This window comes from Protopterus annectens, chromosome 2.part0, assembly GCF_019279795.1.
Source record: "Protopterus annectens isolate FY-2018-M chromosome 2.part0, PAN1.0, whole genome shotgun sequence".
Taxonomy (NCBI): Eukaryota; Metazoa; Chordata; order Ceratodontiformes; family Protopteridae; genus Protopterus; species Protopterus annectens.
In genome coordinates, this window is record NC_056728.1 from 781,413,342 (window position 1) to 781,429,401 (window position 16,060).

General features: G+C 44.8%; 1 protein-coding gene across 1 annotated transcript in view; it reads right to left on the reverse strand.

The window, feature by feature from the left end:
* The window catches only part of DENND4C (DENN domain containing 4C), a 2,492,302-nt gene that overhangs the window by 2,076,279 nt on the left and 399,963 nt on the right, over positions 1–16,060 (reverse strand). The window contains exon 6 of the mRNA XM_044061083.1: positions 6,655–6,799. Within this exon, the coding sequence (XP_043917018.1) occupies positions 6,655–6,799 (145 nt within the window). The remainder of the gene's footprint in view (positions 1–6,654; positions 6,800–16,060) is intronic.

Here is a 16,060-nt window from a genome sequence, read left to right on the forward strand (position 1 = left end):
AAAAATAGCTCTCGAGCTATATTATAGGCCGAGTCGGAGCAGAGGATCGGCTCCGAACCCATCCAGCAAGAATGAAGGCGAGATTGACAACTTAACATCACCTGTTAATTTACTAGCTAATGAATTCAAAGTCATTACCCTCCTTGCTGACCTAGACTTACTGATTTTCACCTAGACAAATTTTTCTCCATACAGAATTACTGCTGGTGATGTTTCTACGTGCATCTTGGCAGCGGTTAAGTCTGTATGTGGTCTCATTTTTTTCCATGATCCTAAGAACATGGTGTTTACATATTTATGAACATTGTGTGAAGTATCTCATACGAGTGTTTCAAAGGGACTTCCCCCTACAAAAAATATTTTCATTTTTTGGTCGATATTTTATTTGATTCTTACTCAGGGAAATGCAGTAGAAGCTACAAAACCAGTATGAGAACCACTACTACTACTTCTCAGGTATTCTCCACAAGATTATGGAAATAACCCAATAGAGGCTCCTTTCATTTTACAAAGCATTATTTGGCATAACTTCAAACTAAATCTCCGATAAGCACTCACAGTGATTTGCCTAAAAAAAGAAGTTATGTCCTTACCATAACGTTCCATGTAGAGTGTTCATCTCGCCTTTGTTCTTACACACTGGTTCGGAGCAGAGTCGGCCGAATTGCAAAGCTCTGAATCTCAGAGAAGCTCGAGACCAGCCCATATCCCACAATCCTCCCTGCCATTACTCAGATCTAGTTTGCAAGCAAACCAGACGAAAGGATCCAACATCTGCGGTGCTAGAAGAATACACTCTCTTCAGCCATTCAGAGACACTCTCTCACCATAGCAATAACTAATGATCTAAGCATATATCCCATGACACACGGACCATATACCCCGCAAAGGGTCAAGACACGTCGATCAGACTCTAATCCTACCAGTTCTTCCAAACACATGGGGGGGCAAGGGAGGGACTGTAAGAACAAAGGTGAGATGAACACTCCACATGGAACGTTATGGTAAGGACATAACTTCTTTATGTAAGAGTGTTCAATCTCGCCGTTTGTTCTTACACACGGGTAGCGTCCCTAGCTCCGTGACCCCGAGTGACTCATGGAAGAACGTTCCTAAGCACAGTGGAACCAAATGATGTCCTATCCTTGGAGACCTTGTCCACTCTATAATGAGTGATGAAAGTATGTGGTTTAGACCACATGGCTGCTGCACAAATAGTGTCCAAAGGCAAGCGAGCCGCATGAGCTAAGAAGGTGGAAACGGATCTGGTAGAATGGGCCTTAGGTTTGTTTGGTAAGGATTGGTTTGATTTAGGGTATATAAATGTTATACAGTCAGCAAGCCATTTAGATAGTGTACGTTTAGTAATTGCCATGCCCTTTTTATTGTCTGCAAAGGCGACAAAGAGTTGATCCGTTTTTCTGAAAGCTTTGGTCCTGTCTAAATAAAATCTTAACTGCCTGTGACCATCCAACTTATGCAAAATATACTCCAGTTTGTTAGTATGGTTTTTGAAAAAGGTAGGGAGTTCTATAGACTGGTTAATATTCGTAACTGAACATACTTTTGGAAGGAAAGATGGATTTGTATGCAAAGAAACCCTGTCTGGGTGGAATATCAGGTAAGGTGGTCTGACCGATAATGCCTGCAGCTCTGAGACTCTATGAGCTGAGGTCATGGCGACGAGAAACAGCGTCTTCCACGACAAGAACTTTAGGAGGCATGACGAAGCAGGTTCAAAAGGTGGCAACATGAGTTGCGACAGCAGCAAATTCAGGCTCCATGGAAAGAAAGGTTTTCTGACAGGCGGTGTAAAATGGAAGGTTCCTTTCAAAAAGGCTTTACAAAGCCTGTGAGACATAATGGAAGAACCTCCCTCACCAATATGGAAGTTTGATATGGCCGCCAACTGTACTCTTAGAGTGGAAGTAGAAGCTCCTTCATGAAAAAGGATGGATAAGAATTCTAAAATTTTATGTAAAGGAGCTTCCAAGGGATCTAAGTTTTGACTAGATGCCCAATATACAAAGCGTTTCCATTTACTCGCACAGAGCTTAGTAGTAGAGGCTTTATGAGAAGCAACTAGGATGTGTTGAACTGACGGAAGGAGTAGATGAGACCTGGCTAGGCAGGGAAGCGGAGCAGCCAAGCTGCTAGTTTGAGGGACTGTAGAGACGGGTGAGGAACTCCCGACGAATGTGTCAGCAGATCTGGCACTGGGTCCAGAATCCACGGTTCCTCTATTTGATGAACTTGAAGAAAGGGAAACTATATCTGACGAGGCCAGAATGGGGCTATGAGTATTATAGTCCTTTCCAGGCTCCTGGCTTTCTGTAGAAATCTGGGAATCAATGGAGTCAGTGGGAATGCATATAGGAGACCCGGGGGCCAATCGTGTATCAGTGCGTCCCAGGGGACATCCCCCGGAGGGGGTAGAAGGGCAAAGTAGCTTCTGCATTTTGCATTCAATGGGGAAGCAAACAGATCGCAGCAAGGCTGGCCCCATTTGCGGAAGATCTTTTCTGCCATGAGGTAACAGGATGGCTCTGCTCAACCTGTCCGCAATGACGTTGGATGACCCCGGGATGTGCGTTGCTATCAGAAAGCGACCCATGGACTCTGCCCATTGCCAAATTCTCATGGCGCCTCTGCATAACGAGTAAGACCTGGTTCCCCTTTGCTTGTTTATGTACCAGACTACAGACATGTTGTCTGTCTGAAATGCTACTGTCCCTAGAGGTAAGAGGGCTTGGAAGTGTTGCAATGCTAGGAACACCGCCCTTAACTCCAGAACATTTATATGTAGAGTGTACTCCGTGCTGGACCATTCTTCTTGGACTGTTCTTCCCTGAAAAAGGCCCCCCCACCCTATCAGGGAAGCGTCCATGGTTATTGCGGCTGTTGGAATGGGTAGAACAAACGGACGACCCACAGTGAGGTTCTGGTCGCGCACCCACCATGAGAGGTCCCGTCTGCAAGATTTTGTTATCCTGCTCTCGTGCGTTAGGGGTAGGTGTTAGAATGACCACTGCGCAAAGAGCAGCCATTGAAGAATCCTCATGTGTAACCTTCCCATAGGGACTGCAATTAGTACGGCTGCCATCAGTCCCAACACTTTTAACACCAGTTTGGCTGGGGCTTTCCTGCTGACTAGAAGTAGTAGGACCTGCTGTTTGAGCGTTGCAGCTCTTACTGGGGGGAGTTTCAGTAGTGTCGATCGTGTATTTAGATCTGCTCCGATGAAGGAAATACACTGTGAGGGCGATAAGCAAGACTTTTCGAATTTTATGGATATCCCTAAGTGGGAACAAAGGCCGATTGCATAGTCTCTGGCTTGCAATATTCGACGCTCGGTGGTGGCGGTGAGGAGCCAGTCGTCCAGATAGGGAAACACCCGGAATCCTTGTCGTCTCAAGTGAGCCGCAACTACTGCCATGCATTTGGTGAATACCCTGGGGGCTGAGGTGAGTCCAAAGGGCAGAGCTCGAAACTGAAAGTGACTGGCCCCCAGCCGGAAGCACAGGTGATCTCTGGACGGTCTGGCCATTTTGATGTGGTAGTACATGTCTTTGAGATCTATAGAGCACATCCAATCGTCCTTCTACAAGAATGGAAGGATCGATTGAAGCGTGACCATCTGGAACTTTTCCTTCTTCACGAAGTTGTTGAGATGGCCGAGATATAAGATCGGTCTCCAGTCCCCTGTCTTTTTTGGAACTAAAAAGAACCTTGAGTAAGTTCTGAATCCTCTTTGGTCTGCCGGGACTGGTTGGATGACTCTGTTTTCGAGCAGCTTTGAAATTTCTACAGCTGCTAGTTTTCGCAGACGGGGTGGCACGTCTGGAAATTTTCTTTGTAGAGGTGGTGTTGAAATGAAGGGGATTTTGTATCCTCTGGTTATAATGCTTTTTACCCAAGAATCTGAAGTAATGTTTAGCCAGGTCAGTGGGGATAAAGCTAAGAGACCCCCGACTGCCTCCAGAGCAGGACAGCCGGGCCTCCGTTCAGGAGTGCTGGAAAGGTTTCCCAGGGACGGAATCCCTGTTGCCTTGGTTATGCGGACCCCCCCTCTGCCGCCGGGGCGGCGTCTTCCATTTCTACCCGCTCCTCTGCCTCTGGAGGGGGTATCACTCTGTGTGGTCTGGAAAGATCCCGGATTCTTACGGAACCACATTTTTCTGCCTCGTTGCCCTTTGGGGTACGGTCTAGTAGGAGCGGAAAAACGGACCCCGACAGCAGACAGGGTCTTTCCCTCTTGCTCGCACTGAGTGAGAGTCTCCTTAACCTTGGGCCCGAAAAGTGTGGCACCATCAAAAGGGGCATTGGCAAAGGAAGACTTGAAGGCTTCTGCAAAGGAGCACAGCCGCATCCATGATTGTCTTCGAAGAGCAATCGCTGAAGCTGCAGCTCTACTTGATCCCTCGGCTGCATACGAGATGAGCCTCATGGATGAGTTTACTATGGATGTGAGGGTGTTAAGTTGTGCTGTTACCTTAGCTGAAACAGCAGCATCTGTGTTACCCTGGAGGGTATCTGTCAGCTCCTTGATGAGATCCCTCTGCAAATGTGTGAAATGGGTCAGGTAGTTTAGCGAACGCATGGAAAAAGTCACTGAATTAAAAATGCGCTTCCCGTATCTGTCCATAGTCCTAGAATCCTTATTAGGAGGATGAACAGATGAGGAAGACTCAGACATTTCCTTTTTCGTGGCTGCCGCCACCACCATAGCGTCGATAGGGACTCCCTTGGTGAAATAAGATTTATCTTGGGGGGCAGTGATGAACTTGATTGGTTTCCTAGGTACTGGTTCCACTGTGTCAGGTGTCTCCCACGCCCTTCGAGCAATCAAATCCATTAATTCATCGAAGGGCGGCGTCACCCAGGAGGTAGAAGGTTGAGCCCCAAAAGCCTTCAGCAGCACCGACTCGTCCTCAGAGGGGGCTAGGGACTGCAAATCACCCGTCTGTTTCAAGATCTCCAGGATGTCTGCAAATGACACATCCTCAGAGGGTGATTTGGGGGACCCCTCTGCCTCATCCAAGTCGGTGTCAGACGTTGGAGATTGCTGTGGGGAATCTATGTGCCTCCTCTTGCACAAACGTTTCCTTGGGACCTCATCAGAGGGGGCTTCTGGTGAGGCCTCCAAGGAACAGGGGGAACCCTCTGTGGGTGGCTGAGGCAATTGGGCTCGACGCTTGGGATGGATCGTGGGAGCAGAAACAGAAAGTGGCCCTTTTGGGGAAGGAGAAGATTCCCCTGATGATGTGGTTGTCTGTGAAGACAATACCTTCCTCATAAGGTCAAAGCCCCCGAACCCCTGGCTAAGGGCTCCCCCGGTTCCGAAGAACACGGAAGCATCCCAGAACCAGGTGCCGTGGGCTCCGACCCAGAGGACGGAGCCGAACCAGTCTGTGCCGAGGCCCCGAGAGGGAGAGTCGGCACCGACAGGTCGGTACGACTCTCGGTCCCGGAACTGAGCAAAGACAGTCGGCTCCGTGACTCTCCTAACGGTTCCGAAGGAGTCGAAGTCAAAGGTGTCGATCGTGCAATGGACGGTTTCGGCACAGAGGGCTCCACTATCATCAGGTCATCTTCTCCCGGCTCCGAGATATGGATGGGTCTCGAAGGAGGACCCGTTGGAGATATGGGGAGGCCTTCTAGTTTCAACACCAACTGGGAGGAAACTGCAATTAACTTGGAAAGGGTCATGTTCTCCATGAGTTTCTGCACGACACGATCCACATCTGTGTCAGACAAGGGTTTGGAAGAACGGGTCGAAGGAGCCAAAGATGGCACCGACCGATGAATGGACGGTGGTGGCAGTTCCGACACCGGTTCCAAGATCTGGGGCTCAGTAAAAGATAAATGTTCGATGCTCGGCCCCGAGATCTGTGGAACCGGCAAACGAACCCAAGAAGATGAACTCGGAGCAGATGACATGGGCTCCGACATCTTCGACCCCTTCGAGGATTTAGAAGCCTGATCCGACTTGTCCAAAGCCTCTTGAAAGGCCGGCTTCAACAATCCTCTGTCAATAAGCTTCCTGTATCTATCTGTCATGACCCTCCTGCTAAAAGAATGACAAATAGAGCAATCCTCGGAGATGGAGAGGGCCAAGACAGTAGACACAGGAAGCATGATTGTCAGTAATGGACATTTTCTGCCCACACTGACATCTTTTAAAACCAGATTTGGCTTTTTCTGACATCGTACAGTAACAATGACAATAACTATAATAATAGAAAAAAATTACTAATCCTAGCAATATATGTATACTAAACAGGTTATATATATAAAACTCACAAAAAACCACACCCACGAAAAAAAGGTTAGGCCACAAGGGTGCCTGAAGAAGAAAAATGGTTCTATCTGGTCCGAGCTCTCCTCGATCCGATCTGTTGCAGCGGCAAACTAGATCTGAGTAATGGCAGGGAGGATTATGGGATATGGGCTGGTCTCGAGCTTCTCTGAGATTCAGAGCTTTGCAATTCGGCCGACTCGGCTCCGAACCCGTGTGAAAGAACAAACGGCGAGATTGAACACTCTTACACTACATGTTACTACTACAAGTTGAAAAATATGGTGCATATAATGACATTCTTCGTTATATACAGAAACAGATCAAAACAACACTACCATGAATTTGCTACTTACAGCTACAACAGCCTCTGCCACTCCAGTCAGTACTGCAGGCCGCAAAGAATGAAGCAGGATTTTACTTTCTAGAAGCACAAACAGCAGCAAAGTAGCACAGTTTTCAGGCCCGAGATTCATCAAGAGTGTACTGTAATTTGCTCCACTACATGTAGGGGGGAAAAAAAAAAAGCATCATGATCATGTTACCCTTCTTGAATTAGACATTTTTCTCTACACCTCTGTTGATGTTGCTAAAAGAAAACAAAAAAACATTAATCTGATTACATCAGTTTTACCGATTAAAAGTAAAAAAAAATTATACGATTAATCTATGCCCATGTGTCATTTGAGTGGATCACAGTATAGTAACAATGATAATATATAATCTACTAAACTCATAAAAGATGAGCCGTAAAAAGGTAAGTGGTTTCTAGCTTTAATGGCACAGCACAGATTTGTTTATTTTTGATGCTCTTTACTGCAAACCAAAGGTACATAATATGTCTAATTCCACATATGAAACAACATACAAGTTGTTAAGACTATCCTTGGCAACATGCAGCAGTACTCACTACAAGAAGAGTAACAAAGGCTATTGCATTTAGACATTTTGTGAACTGGTCCAGTGACAGAAAAGTGGATTTCTGGATGGGACTTGACTAGTAAACTATAGCCATCAAATAACTACTAAGGTGACAGACACAGAGAAAGTGTAGAGAAACATGGTCCAATGACTACATTCACTTTTGAAGAGGAAGTATACATTTAAAAAGAGGAAGTTTTTACTGTGTACAGGCTCGATGTAAAGCAAAACTAATTGAAAGGCCGCAAAGTTTATAGGTTTTATACCACTTCTTCTATACCATTTAAAAATGAGAAATACGGCAAAGTAGAAGCCACAGCAGATGCAGACTTTTCTTACCTAAAGGATCCCAAATGCCTGCAGGAAAGCTTCAACTATGCAATGCAAGGACTATTTTGTTAGGGGGGAGGCTACATCAAGGGGCATGGAGAAAAAAACACCTTAAGATGGTAGCTAGGTGAGATCAGATACAAATTATAGGCTGAAAAAACTGGAAAGGATAGTACAAGGTCTATTTGAGAAATGCAGACTGAGGCTCATTTTGAGGCAGTAAATGATGGCAGTCAGTGTACTCTAAATGTGTATCTACTAAGTACTACTACTGTACAGTCACAAAATCAGATGTACAACTGACCCATAGCTTAGTGTATAGGCTCTCATTTGTATGCAAAGAATGCCAGTTTTGTGTTATAGCTCTTGAGGCACAATGTGTATAGAACGGTGACAAATACTGCAAGGTTAGAGGTGCAATGGAAAGGCAAAACTGATTTGAGAGCAGTCACAGGAATCTTGTTTCCCCCCTTCTTTGGAGGAAGCAAATCATGTCTACTATAACCTTAATTGCAGGTGTAGGTCTTGCTTAACTGGGTCACAGATACAAGACAACACGAAGATAAATGACTTAGGATGCTAACATACTGCTCAGGGCAGTACATGGATAAAACAGAAGTTTGTGATTAAATGAAGCTACACTACCATGCAACTCTTAGGACACTAAACCCACATATGCGGAGGCCCTTAACTTTAACCTGCCCAAGCAACAAGGACCTCCGAAGCCGAAACGCAAACACCAGTCATAACCAAAGTGACACACAGCTCACAACACCAGTGTGCCGCCCAACAACAGCCCCTAAGGCAAGACAATGTACCCAACACTTTAGTCATAGGTGACTCTATAGTCAGGCACACTGATGTCCCACTCACCAGGCTGAACAAGGAGAAAATTACAGTCAGCTGCCTGTCGGGTGCCAGGATATGCCATATAACACATGCACTCAAGTCATTCCACAAAAAGTACAAATACGACTCTGTCATTGTCCATGCTGGAGTAAATGACTTGAGATGTACCTCCCTGGACTACATGAAGAGAGACATGGAAGAGCTCTTGGATCATGTGACCCAGGCAGTTATGACCCTAGCCCTGAGTAGCATCCTGCCTTCACCCAGAATGATACCACAGTATAAGGACAAAATGATTTACTTCAACAATTGGATAAGCTTCTGGTGTCATTCAAAGGGGATCCAGTATTTGTCTGCCTGGGAAGACATGATTGACAAACCACGATGCTTTGCCAGAGATGGTCTGCACCTGTCACCTCTGGGATTCAGGTTACTGGCTTAAGCTCTTGCCACCCCATAGTGCCTTTTTTAGGCAAGGTTCAAAGGATAAAACCAGCATCGTAACAGATACAAGCATGCAAAATCTGAAGGTAATGCTACTCAATGCTAGAAGTCTAAACCTCAAAATGCACTCTCTCGAGGCACTCCTAAACATGGAGAACATCGATATCTGTGCAGTGATTGAGACCTGGTTCAAGGCTCCAGAGAGCACCCCTGCAATACCAGGCTACAATTCTTATCACACTTTCCAGCCACAAAACCAAGACCGAAACACTAAAGGTGGAGGAGTGTTCATATTCACCAAGGATATTCACACCTCCAGGCTAGTTGCCCAACACAATGCATCTGAAATTTTCCAGGTGCAACTAACACTAGGGTAAGACTGCAATCCAAATTGTAGCTTGCTACAGATCCCCCCACCATACCCCAAGATTCTCACTACACCTTCCTAAACAAACTGGAAAATATTAAGATACAACCAAACACCCTAATACTAGGTGATTTCAACTACCCTGCCATTAATTGGGAAAACTACTCTGGTACCAACTCCTTTTCCCAACGGTTCTTGGAATTCATAAATTCCGACACCCTGGATGAACTAATCCATTGTCCCACCAAGGGCTCCAATATCCTGGACCTGGTCATTACCAACATGGGAGATAGATGCTCCACACCAGTGGTCACCCTCTCATTGGTCAGGTCTGACCATAAGCAAATCACCCTTGACATCCACATCCACATCCCACCCCCCAGTAAGGAAACCTCCTTAAAAAACTTCTCCAAAGCCAACTTCATGCTACTGAAGTCAGAAGTGACAAACTTCACAACACCCAAGCATACAGGATCTGGAAGTTCGACTGCAGAATCCTACACTAAGGCACTGTACGAGCACATCCACTCGTGCATGACTTGTGCCATCCCAAATAGAACCAAGATGCTCTTCTCCAAAAAAAGGAAGCCAATCTGGTGGTCCCCCTGCTATAAACAAACTATACAACAGAAGGAAGAAACTGTTGCAGAAAAGAGGAAAATCCCAGGATGCAAAAAACTCCCTCACCAACCTCAGTAAGAAGGTGAGATCCCTCATAAAATCCTCAAAAGCTAGTTACGAAAATAAAATTGCCAAAGATTCCAAAGACAACCACAAGGCATTCTATAGTTCTGTCAAGAATCTAAATGGCAATGCTCATATCTGCTCTGAACTACAACAGAATGGCATTAAATATACTCATCGCAAAGATATTGCCAATATCCTGGCAGATCCATTTAGTGCCAACTTCACTCCCCTCTCACCCCCTAAAGGGCCCATCTCAATAGCAAAAGATTGCCAAATTCTGATAATTGATAATCACAGCCACACAGGTAGAAACAGCACTCTCCAAAGCTAAGAATACAGCATCCATGGGACGAGATGACATCCCAGGCTGTGTACTACATGAACTACAAAATGAACTGGCACCCCACTTAAGTGTCATGTTTAATCATAGCCTCACCTCAGGCTTTGTGCCCACTGAGTGGTGCACAGCTACAGTTATCCCGCTCCACAAGGGAGGATCCACCTTGGATCCCGGGAACTAACCGTCCCATCAGTCTGACAAGCCTAATCTGCAAGGGCATGGAACGCATTATCATGGAACTTATAAACAAAGACATTGGCAACCTCCAGACACTGGACCCCATACAGTTTGGGTTTGTGAAGGGCCAATCTTGTCTCCTGAATCTGACTGACTTCTTCGAATCGGTCTCCAGAGCTGTGGATGAGGGTAAGGAGGTCCACACAGCCTATCTGGACCCCGCCAAGGCCTTTGACACCATCCCCCACCCTGGAATCATAGATAAATGTACTAAGCTAGGCATAAATCCCTACGTCACTCGATGGATTGCCAACTGGCTTACTAACAGAACCCAGACTGTAAAAGTAGCAGACTCCAAATTCAGCTCCAGACAAGTGGAGTACCTCAGGGTTCAGTCCTGGGACCACTCTTGTTTGGCATCTACTTCTCTGAAGTACAGGCCAACATTAAGGGACTCTGGCTAACAAAGTTTCTAGATGACTGCAAACTGGGAGCCATTATTGAATCCCCAAATGATGTGGATATTCTACAAAAGGGTCTTACAGAAACAGATGCCTGGTGCCAGAGCCATGGGCTCAAGCCTAACGCCAAGAAATGTATAGTCATCCCCTATGGAAAAAAACATGTACCCATGAACTACCACATAGGTGGCAGGACACTAAACATTGAAAGTGTGATGAGAGACTTAGGGACACAAGTGGACAGTGGTCTCACTTTCGATAACCACATCGCCACAACGGTCAGGAAATCCTCTACGTGGCACACCTCATCACTAAGGGCTTTTCATCCAGAAAATAGGAGGTCACTGTCCCACTGTACTCATCCCTCATTAGACCCATTATAGATTATAATGCCCCATTTGGTATGTACCTCACAAGACATCTGCAACAGCAGGAAAGGCCACAGAAATACCTCACTAAAAGAATCACAGGCCTAAAGCAGATGCCATATGCTGACCGTCTAAAAAAAACTCCAGCTATACTCTGTGGCATATCGTCTACTCAGAGGCGATCTCTGCTTAACATACAAGGCCATGTCAAACCCTGAGCTGTTGGACATGCTCCACTTAAAGAAATCCCAATCCCTCAGAGCCACACGCTCCAGGGATCTAAACCTTATCACAATGAATAAAACATGCTGGAGGGATAGGTTCCTGACCCAGAGACTCCCCATACTCTGGAACAGACTGCCCATACATGTCAAGCAGAGCACCTCATTGGCCCTCTTCAAAAGGAACCTTGACGATTGGATGGGAGATAGGAAATTCACCCCGGGGATCATGTCAGTCGCCCTGCTAGACAGGGGCCCAGAGAAGTAAATATTGTGGGAAAAAATTTCCAGGGAATTGTTATGGCTAGGCTTGCTTAGGCCTTAGGGCTGATAGCCTAGTACCAACCTATGAACAGTGTACCCAAATGTCAACATACCCATGATTCTAAGGATTTTTTTAAGCGATATTAATCCAGCCACCTGTTCAATGTCAGTAAAGTGACAGACACTATTTAACAAGCATGTTCAAGTGGAAGCAACTTTTACAACACTTTGCTATCAAATCTTTGCTGATTCACGGCAATATTTTTAAACATATTTAATAAAGTAGTCCCATTTTAATTTGCATCACAAGCTCACATGCGTTAACTGAAAGCCAAATCTTAATAGTTTCCAATATTTTCATAATATAGCTTATGTTTTCTTTTCAACAATTTTAGTCACTCCAACATATAAGTTGTACAATTTCTGCCTTCCATTAAGCTTCACTCCTCCTCCTGGGTGTTACTCTACATGCATTACTCTCACAAACAATTTAATTCTATGAAATTTGTTCCTTCCATTTCCTAAAGCTTCTGCATCCTTTTCTTTATCTCTTTTAGATATGCAATACTTCTGCTTTTCTGCACATGTCCTACCACACTTCTCAGGCACTTCATCTCAATCACTTGTAGCTTCTGCAACTGCTTTGCTTTTACTGCCCTGTTTTCCGTACTATACAATAGTACTCGTTGCACCACTGTTTTGTACACATTACTTTTAAACTTCTTTGTCATTCTTCTATCATACATTATCCTTGACAGTAGGTTGCAGGCCCTCTGATTCTAGTTTTGACACATTTTGGTCAAACGTTAGGTCACTGTCCACATGTTTCGAAATCATGAACAACTGGGTCAACTCTTAGGGGCATAATGTTAATGTGGTAGTTCCCTAGCATAGATGCATTTAGTTTCGGACTATGATTTGGACACCAGTTATTTATTTGAAACAAACCTTCCTGCTGGACAGTTAAGTCATTTGGAAATTCAGTGAGTGCACCAAGCTTGGAGTCATCTGCAAACTTAATCAGCCAGAGCCCATTGGTATTGGCTTTTACATCAAAAAAGTAGAGGATAAATAGGACAGGTCCCAACACAGAATCCTGGGGGACTCCACTGGTGAGTGGTCTCTTTGTGGAGGTAACTTCCCCTATTTTGATTATCTGCACAGTATCTGTGAGCCAGCTGACACTCCATCGGGTGACATAGGGATTCATTTCCAGTGTATTTAGCTACTCTACTATGCCCGAGTGCAGAACTGTATCAAAAGCTTTGGCCAAGTTGAGGTATTCAGTGTGTACCATTTTGCTTTCTTTCATTGCTTTGGTGACCTTTCAAAAAAATATCCACCAGAATGAGCAACTGGCCATAAATTACACTCCATCAGTTGCTTTGAAAGCGGGACCCTTATTTATTGAAAAGTATGAAAAATAAATACCTTGGTATTTGATGAACCACTAACCATCTTGGCTGTCTAAAGTTATCATACAAGTCAGACAGGCAGCAGCAGGGATGATAAAGAACTGGAAATGTTCAAATTGCATTTGGACTGCAAAATCCAGGCATTACAAATGTTTATCCACCCAATAGCATTGTTCTGCTTCTAAGCACTTTCCTGGGACCCGGGAAAAGACTTGCAGAGATAGGAAAAACATAAGTAACTTCATTTTGGGGAATGAAACCTAGGGTGGCATAGGAAAGATTGGTTAAAAAAAGATGGGGGAGAGGAAGAATCTGGGGGCTCCCAGACTTGGGAGCACACTGCTGACTGGCACAACTATTGTTACAAAATTCTTATCATTAAGAATATATATCACATTGAATGGAGTTGGATGGCCACGGTGGTGCAGCGGTTATCTTTGCCGCATCACAGCAACAGGTTCTCTGGTTAGATCCTCAGCTGGGGTGCCTTCTGTGAGGAGTCTGCATGTCCTCCCTGTGGTCGCATGGGTTTCCTCCGGGTGCTCTGGTTAGCTCCCACATCCCAAAGACATGCTGTAGGTGAAGTGGACACTCTAAATTGGCGATAGGCATGAATGTGCATGTGTGTGCCTTCTGTGGAATGTTGGGTGCCGGGCTGGCAACTTGACACCACAAAACTCCACTGCCAATCATGAGCAGACAGGTGATCTGCTGTGGCAACCCCTAACCAGGAAAAGCAGAAAGACGACAATCACACTGAATGGAGTTAGGGAGAGTATTCTTACAACAGGATGGGATAGACCCAGTGCCAATTTTTTGGTACAGACCTACAGAACTGGCGAATTGGCAAAAAGCAAATCCAAAGACTGAATACCAACACTAACTGAAGAAGCAATGAACTTCATCCCATGGTAAATATTTAGAAAAATATTTACATTAACCCCAGGTCATTCTTTTAACATAGAGCTGCTGGCAGTAAATCTATCAGCAGATAAGCGGGGGTGGGACTCGTAGGATTCCCAATAATTCATGGGAACAACAGATGCTTGACTTATAAAAGGTGAAGATTATGCTGAAAAGGGGCAATATCATGAACAGACAGAAGATACAAGAACTGCAGATACAGATTCCACTAAGGTTACAGCCAAATATTTATAAAATGATGAGAAGTGCTACACCACTCAGGAAATTCAAGATCTTAGACTGTAAATGCTTTAATAAGTACTTTATACCCCAGCCAAATTAGGTAGGATATACCACAAAGCTACCAATAACTGCTGGAGATGTACAGATGGCCTATATGGCTCAGTGTCACACATGTTTTGGGACTAGCCTTATCTAAAGATGTTTATGGAAGATATTCCTTTAATGGTAGCCAGACTCTGGTTAAAGAAAGCATCCTTCTATAGAAGCACATTACGTACTAGCAAGTAGCTTAGTATTAGCCGGTAAGGTATACTCCACTAAACAGGAACTGAGGTGAAGGAAATAATGATGCAGCTGTATAATAATCAAAAGCTATTAGTAACAGACAAGGAACAGATAAAGAAACTATACTTAAATTGAGACAAATGGCAAAGCTAACAGAAGGCACAAACTAAGTCTCCCTTTTCCACTGTTTAGATTATATAATAAATACCATTATAAAAAAAAATTATACCCAATACTTTTGAATGTTTACAATACAGACACAACTAGTGAACCCCTTGTAGTTATACAGACTGCAAATAGTATGCAGAATTTCCTGACTACAGAAATAAATTTGGTTTTATATACATTCTGCCTATGCATGCTTGTACTGTACTGCAGTAGTATAATGCCTGCATACAAGACAAACACTGCAGCACCTAGCTCTGGGCTGGGATCCACTGTTAAGAAAGAATTTTTAAGACCCAGTTGCTAGGGAACAGAAAATGTGTATCCCAGCAAGGGAATGCATATTAAATGTACATTCCCAGTTGGACAGTTAATAACATATCTTCTTCTCTTTCGGCTGTTCCTGTTAGGGGGTCGCCACAGCGGATCATCTGTTTCCATTTCTTCCTGTCCTCTGCATATTGCTCTGTCACCAAACCACTTGCATGTCCTCTCTCACCACATCCATAAACCTTATCTTAGGCCTTCCTCTTTTCCTCTTACCGGGCAGCTTCATCCTTGGCATCCTGTTCCCAATATACCCATCATCCCTCCTCAGAACATGTCCAAACCAACACAATCTCGCCTCTCTGACTGTCTCCAAAGCGTCCAACCTGAGCTGACCCTGTAATATACTGATTTCCTAATCCTGTCCATCCTTGTCACACACTGTGCAATTCTTAACATCTTTAACTCTGCCACTTCCAGCACTGACTCCTGCCTTTTTGTCAATGCCACTGTCTCCAACTCATACAACATAGCTGGTCTCACGACCCTCTTGTAAACCTTCCCTTTCACTCTTACTGGTACCCATCTGTCACAAATCACTCCCGACGCACTTTGCCACCCATTCCACCATGCCTGTACTCTCTTCTTCACATCTCTTCCACATTCACCATTACTCTGAACTGTTGATCCCAAGTACTTCAAACTCAGCCACCTTCACCAACTCTACTCCCTGCATCCTCACCATTCCTCTATCCTCCCTCTCATTCACACACATTTATTCTGTCTTAGTCCTGCTGACCTTCACTCCTCTCATCTCTACAGCACATCTCCACCTCTCCAGGGTCTCCTCAACCTGGTCCCTACTCTCACTACAGATCACAATGTCATCTGCAAACATCACAGTCCATGGGGCCTCCTGTCTGATCTCATCTGTCAACCTATCACCACTGCAAATAGGAAAGGGCTCAGAGCTGATCCTTGATGTAACCCACCTCCACCTTAAATGGATCTGTCACTCCCACCGCAGACTTCACCACTGTCACACTACCCTCGTA